Source organism: Brassica napus, unplaced genomic scaffold, assembly GCF_020379485.1.
Source record: "Brassica napus cultivar Da-Ae unplaced genomic scaffold, Da-Ae ScsIHWf_1049;HRSCAF=1471, whole genome shotgun sequence".
Classification (NCBI taxonomy): Eukaryota; Viridiplantae; Streptophyta; class Magnoliopsida; order Brassicales; family Brassicaceae; genus Brassica; species Brassica napus.
Window position 1 is genome coordinate 1,054 of NW_026014477.1, and position 6,787 is coordinate 7,840.

The window sequence follows — 6,787 nt, forward strand, 5'->3', positions numbered from 1 at the left end:
AACATCAACTAGATATCGCTGTCGCCAATAGCACAGGATCAGAGCCTGTCGTACGCACAGAACAATGTCTTGCTAATGTAGTGCTGTTCTTAGTGAGTCAATTCAAGCTCTTCTAGCCACCATCTCATGATCGCAGCTCCCCCTGCATTATTGAATTACTGTCTCTCATTCTCCCCCTGTATTGAACAAATTTGAAATTCGAGAAACCAGAAACACAACATATTGATAAGCTTAAGAGTGTCAGATTACACAGCCATATTAATTCAAAAGAACATATGAAGCAACATCCAAGCAACATAGCAACATCGTAAACACTACAGACTTTCATTCGCTCAGAAACTCTCACTACAGAGTTCCATTCGCTCAGAAGCTCTCACTCTGATCACTGTCCTGCTCCATTACAACCTCCTCATCCCGTGAAGGCTGTTGTGTGTACTGCGGGTATTCTCCCCCTGAGTAGATGCACATTAAGATAAAACAAACAAGATTAGAGACGCATAAAATTCAAGAAATGACTACAAGTATGACACCCTTACTCCTCAAGCGAATCCGAATGTTTTTCAGATCAGCTATGGTTCGCTCAATGTCAGCCAAAAGATCCACAGACCGAGCATCAGCACCCTGTCCTCGACCTGCCTTGATGTCTTTGACAACGAGCTTCGGATATCCTGTGTACTCATCATCTTCTTCAAAAGACAACACAGTTCGTTGATAGTCAATGACTTGCTGAATCAGCGTAGGGAAGATGATCCTCCGAGACTTGTCAGTGTTAACGTTAGCTGAAAAACTGATGATCTGATCATAAACGGACTGACCAAAATCAAAACTCCTGTGATGATGAAGCATGTAGAGGAACTTGAGTCGCTCCTGATTCATTGAAGTGTAGTTAGTCGTAGGTATCCAGTTGGAGCACACGAGCTTGTAGAGCACCTGATTTGTCCGAGTTAGGTATTTGGAGCTCATGTCTTCCCAACGTTGCACTCGATTATCGGTCAAAAACGAGCACACAATGTCGATGTCAGCAGTCATGTAGTCAGGGTCCTCTTCAAATCCCGGAATCAGATACAGAGCATTGATCAGTGTAGGTGAGAAATCTACCATAGATCCACGAAGAAATACAGCAACGCCATCCTCTCTATTCTCAGCAGCCCCCAGATTCGCAATGAACTCTTTCACGACATTTGGGTGAAATAAATCGCAGTCAATTAGAGTATAGATCAGTCCGGACCTAACTACCACTCTTTTCACATCAGACAAGTTCTCATCATTCACATCTAACCTTTGTTGAATCACGAAGCCCCGGGGAGCCAACTTTTCATACCTTTCAGCTGCATTGCTTGTGACAAACCGACTCGAGACCGGTGTGATGTGCGAGCGAAGCAAATCGGGATTCTCCTGATTTCGTGCCTGGAAAGAGGCACGACTTGCTTGATAGCGTGGCTCCTTGGGTTGGAAAGCTTCAACCTCGTCATCAGAGGAAGAGGTAACTGCAGCAGGTGGTGACGGTGGTGACGGAGTTGTTTCTCGGCGCTGCTTGCGGACTCGTTTTCGGGAAGATTCAGAGGGCCCAGCGGCGGAGGAAACCGGCGCATATGTTACTTTCTCAGACAATCGAGAGCTTCTGCGGGAAGGTTGCATGTTTCGACTTTGGAGAGAAGAAGAGATGTGGCGGAATGTTTTTGGGAGTGACACACGGAAAACCCTAATTCCATTTATTGAACTCAATTTAAAGCATTAGTCCCAAATCAAGTTCCATTTATTGAATTAAATAATCATAAATAAAACCCTGTGTGTAAAGCAATAAAACTGATGCATTATACACACATGTAACCAGGAGCACAGACTTCACTTACAGTCGTATAAGAGCAGAGGAGTCATGTGAATTGTGATATGAGCCAGTCCCGTAACATAACCAGCATATACACATAGGCATCTACGAACATGATGCCTGCATCTCGGGGGTAAAGTCACTGAAGAACGATTTAGCCACACATCTAGCTACCAAAACTTTTATAAATGAAATCAATGAGTCAACCCAAGTCTGTAGCTATTTCTCAGCCGAGTAGCTGTCACAAACGAGATTCTGTTGTGTTCATTCAGTTAACTCCAACTCTGTTTTTCACACTCTTTTGTACAGTCTGGAAACACATGTTAGGTATCTTGTGCGTCTGTCTCTCCATCTTCACAAACAACCACGTTTCATCAGTTCAAAAGCAATGAATACACAACTCCATTGTTAGGAAAGAGATGGAATCCAGAGACAAAGTGGAGTGACACCCTGCTCCGAAACATTTATCCCAAGAGATTGGCAACATGCCTGCCTAGTCAAGACATTGATCAAGATTAGAGGCAAAGTGGGGTAACACTCAGCTCCATCATGAGTATCTATCATTCCAGGCCTTGTTCACGATTGATTTCTTTGTTGAGTAACACACATCTTTCATGAGGCTGCATACTAGTCTTATTTCTTGACCTTTTCGTGTGACACACGTTTATCCTTATGTAACACTCACCCTCTTATGCGTTTCCTCATTCAATCCAGGCAGTGATCAATACCTCAAACGTGAAATGAGGTACCATCTCAGTTCAAGGTGAGTGCCCTTCATCAGTGAATCAGAAGAGAGAGTTAACCAGAGTCAGATAAACAAACTTACACAGTGGAACTTTTTGACTCAAGGTGTTAGTGGGGGTGTAGCATCGACGTACGGAGTCCATCGACTCTTCTTTTTACAGTGACTCTTCCCCCTTCTCCAGGTCTTAATCAGAGTTCCATGATTCCCAACGCCTTTCTAAGACCCAGAAAGGTGTTGTGATCCAATGGTTTGGTAAAGAGATCTGCAAGTTGTTTCTCAGTTGGGACATGCTCTAATATCACAATCCTCATTTCCACTAACTCTCGCACAAAGTGATGTCTGATATCCACGTGCTTAGTACGTGAATGCTGAACTGGATTTTTAGACAGATTTATAGCACTCATGTTATCACAATGAACAAGCATAGGAGCAGAGGTGATACCGTAATCGACAAGCATTTGTCGCATCCAAAGGAGCTGCGTGCAACAACTTCCTAGTGCAATGTATTCAGCTTCTGCTGTGGATAGAGAGACACAGTTTTGTTTCTTGCTATGCCATGAGACCATGTTGTTTCCCAAGAAAAAGCAACCACCCGATGTGCTGTGTCTGTCATCTAAGCAACCTGCCCAATCAGCATCACAAAAACCTGCAAGATTCACATTAGTCTCAAATGTATAATGAAGACCAAAGTCAAGGGTGCCTTTCACGTATTTGATAATACGCTTTACTGCATTCATGTGAGACTCTTTTGGTTTAGCTTGATAGCGAGCACAAATCCCCACACTGAGGCATAGATCAGGACGACTCGCCGTGAGGTAAAGAAGGCTTCCAATCATGGCTCGGTAGAGTTTCTCATCAACTGGTTTCCCATCGCTATCTCTGGAAAGTTTGGTTGTTGTGCTCATAGGAGTTTTTGCAGTCTTACTTGTCTGCATTCCAAATCGCTTGATGAGATTTTTGGCATAGGTACTCTGTGACACTGTGATTCCATCGGTTAGTTGTTTGACCTGAAGTCCAAGGAAATAGCTCAGTTCACCAACCATACTCATTTCAAATTCCTTTGTCATAGTCTTCACGAAGTCATCAACCATTTGCTTAGACGTTCCTCCGAAGATGATATCATCCACGTAAACTTGAATGATCAGCATGTCATCTCCATCTTCTCCGACGAACAGTGTCTTGTCCACACCACCTCTTTGAAAACCAGCTTGTAACAGGAACTCCGTCAGACGGTCATACCAAGCTCGTGGAGCTTGTTTCAACCCATAGAGAGCTTTCTTGAGTTTGTAAACGTGATCCGGAAAATGTGGATCCTCAAACCCTTTTGGTTGTGTTACGTAGACTTCTTCTTGTAATACACCGTTTAGGAAGGCACTCTTGACATCCATCTGATAGAGTTTGATTCTCAGATTGCACGCCATTCCAAACAGTAGTCGTATTGATTCAAGTCGTGCAACTGGAGCAAAGGTTTCATCAAAGTCTACTCCTTCGATCTGAGAGTATCCCTGTCCAACTAACCGCGATTTGTTTCGAATGATATTCCCTTCCTCATCAGTCTTGTTCTTGTGAATCCACTTGGTTCCAATGATGTTTACATTCTTTGGTCTTGGTACCAGTTCCCACACTTGAAGTCGTTCAAACTGTTCAAGCTCCAGGTGCATCGATTCGGTCCAGAATTCATCATCCAATGCCTCCTGAATGTTCTTAGGCTCAATAAGTGACACAAAGCATTCCACTTCATTCATCTTCACCACGAAACACGCCAACTTTAACATCTCTTTGAAGTCGATTTGTTTCTTTCTTGTAACTCTTTCATCAAACAGTCCGCCAATCACGTCTGAAGAGGAGTGGTTTTTGTGTACTTTTCCTTGATCAAGATCGACCTTGGTCATCTCAGGTTCATCGTCTTCTTCAGACTCCTCTTTCACTTCATTCTCAGCTTCATTCTCAGCTTGTCTTGAGGAACTTGGCGTGACACCGTCTATTGTCTGTGTTACACGAGCCTCATAGAATCCAATGCTATCGTCAAAGACTACAATAACATTGTCGCCTACAAACTTTGTACGCTGATTAAACACACGGTAGGCTGAACTGTTCACTGAGTATCCCAGAAACATCCCTACGTCACTTCTTGCTTAAAACTTTCTCAGATGTTCTTTGTCATTCAGAATGTAGCACAAACATCCAAACACATGCATGTGACTCAGGTTCGGTGTTTTACCTTTGAGAATTTCATAGGGAGTAGTCTTAGTCTTTGGCTTGACATAGACCCGATTTATCACATAGCACGCAGTGTTGATTGCTTCCGCCCAGAAACCAGATGGAACACTGTTTCCACACAGCATCGCTCTTGCCATTTCTTGCAATGTTCTATTCTTTCTTTCCACAACCCGATTTTGTTGAGGAGTTCTTGGAGCGGCATACTGATGACGGATACCTTGACTGTGACAGAACTTGTCAAACTGCTCATTCTGAAACTCACCGCCATGATCGCTCTTGATCTGAATGATTCCTCCTTTATCCTGTTTGAGCTGAAGAGCAAGGATTCTGAAACTCTCAAGGGCATCAGACTTGTTGCGTAAGACGTCCACCCATATATACCTGGAAAAATCATCGACCAATACAAAAATATATCGCTTACCTGCAATGCTTTCAGGAGTTATAGGACCCATGAGATCCATATGAACCAGTTCCAATATCCGTGTAGATCTGATCTCTGAAATTTGTTTGTGTTGTACCTTGACTTGCTTTCCTTGACAGCATGCTTCACATACTGTCTCTGTTTGTTTCTCCAAATCAGGGACACCTCTTACTACTTCAGCATTTACGAGTCTGAAGAGTCCATTTGTGTTCATGTGACCCAGTTTCTTGTGCCAGAGATCAAGTTTGGATTCAGCAGCTGCAAAACACACATTAGAAGGTCTCCAAAGATAACAGTTGTTTCCGGAACGAATACCCCTTAGCACGACATTGTTTCTTGCGTCAACGGCACGACATTCCTTGCTGTTGAAGATAACCTCTAATCCCTCATCACAAAGTTGACTCACACTGATCAGATTTGCCTTAAGACCCTCAACAAAGTAAACATTTGAGAGTTTAGGCACATCAGGTCGGGAGGTTATTCCAATTGCACGGATTTTGCCTTGTCCACCATCTCCAAAAGTAACTTTTCCACCTCTGATGAGTTCGAGTTTCTCAAGGTAGTCTTCATTTCCAGTCATATGCTTTGAGCAACCACTATCAAAATACCATGGAAGTTGCGCTTGTGATGCTTCTTCAGCAGAGGTATAAGCAACATTACTCACGATCTCTGTGTCTACTTGCACTCGCACCAGGTTGCAAACTAGATCATGTTCTCCTTAAGAGTGTGACTTAACAGAACTGGTGTTTATCTTAGAATGAGTATTCTCTTTGAAGTTCGGATACAGATCACGTTTGGCTATCCATACACAACCGTAAGCAGTTGGTTCGGTGAAGCACAGGTTCAACCTCCATGCTCTCTCATACTGATGTCTTCGAAAATAACAGAACCTAACATTGTGTCCTCGTTTTCCACAGAAGTGACAACCGTTTCCACGTCTTCTTTGTTTGGGAAGAACATCCTTGTTTCTTTCAACATGAGCTAGTTTCTCTTCAGGTTTCTTTTCTTCCTTAGGAGCTTCCTTCACAAATTTTGTTTCTGTAGATGTGGAGGTGGATCCCTTGTATCCTAAGCCAATGCTGAGACTTGGACACTGTCCCAATGTCAGTATGTGATCAAGAGATGCAGTACCAGCTGACAACATTCGAACCTTCTTGTGATTTTCAGTAAGTTGACTCTCGAGTAGTCTGCTTCGATCGATCTCCATAGCCAAGAGGTCACTTAGCCTTTGCACTTGAGCTTCAGCTTCCTTACGAACTCCTTCCTGCTCTGTCATAGCTCTCTTGAGTGCAAGTATTTCTTGATCTGATTCTATGTTAATCGAGTACTCCTTCGTCTTGATAGGAGGCTGATCAAGTTCCAGTATGTTAACCTGAGCTTTCAGCATTGCAGTCTCTTTGAGCAGTGCAAGGTTTTCATGGCTGAGATCAGAGAACTTATTGAAGAGGGACTTGTACTCAGCTTCAAGATCTTGCTCAAGATCACCGTCATCCTCGCTGTCAACATCAGTATCTTTTCCACTTTCTTGACCAATCAACGCCATGAAGTTTAGATGCAGCTCACCTTCATCATT

At 43.2% G+C, this 6,787-nt stretch overlaps 1 protein-coding gene across 1 annotated transcript; it reads right to left on the reverse strand.

The window, feature by feature from the left end:
- Positions 1-363: 363 nt before the first annotated feature.
- LOC125595399 lies at positions 364-1,638 on the reverse strand. The gene is made up of 2 exons (XM_048771173.1): positions 537-1,638; positions 364-452 (listed from the first exon to the last, which is right to left on the reverse strand). The coding sequence occupies exons 1-2, from the start codon at positions 1,636-1,638 to the stop codon at positions 364-366; spliced, it is 1,191 nt and encodes a 396-aa protein (XP_048627130.1).
- Positions 1,639-6,787: the final 5,149 nt, after the last annotated feature.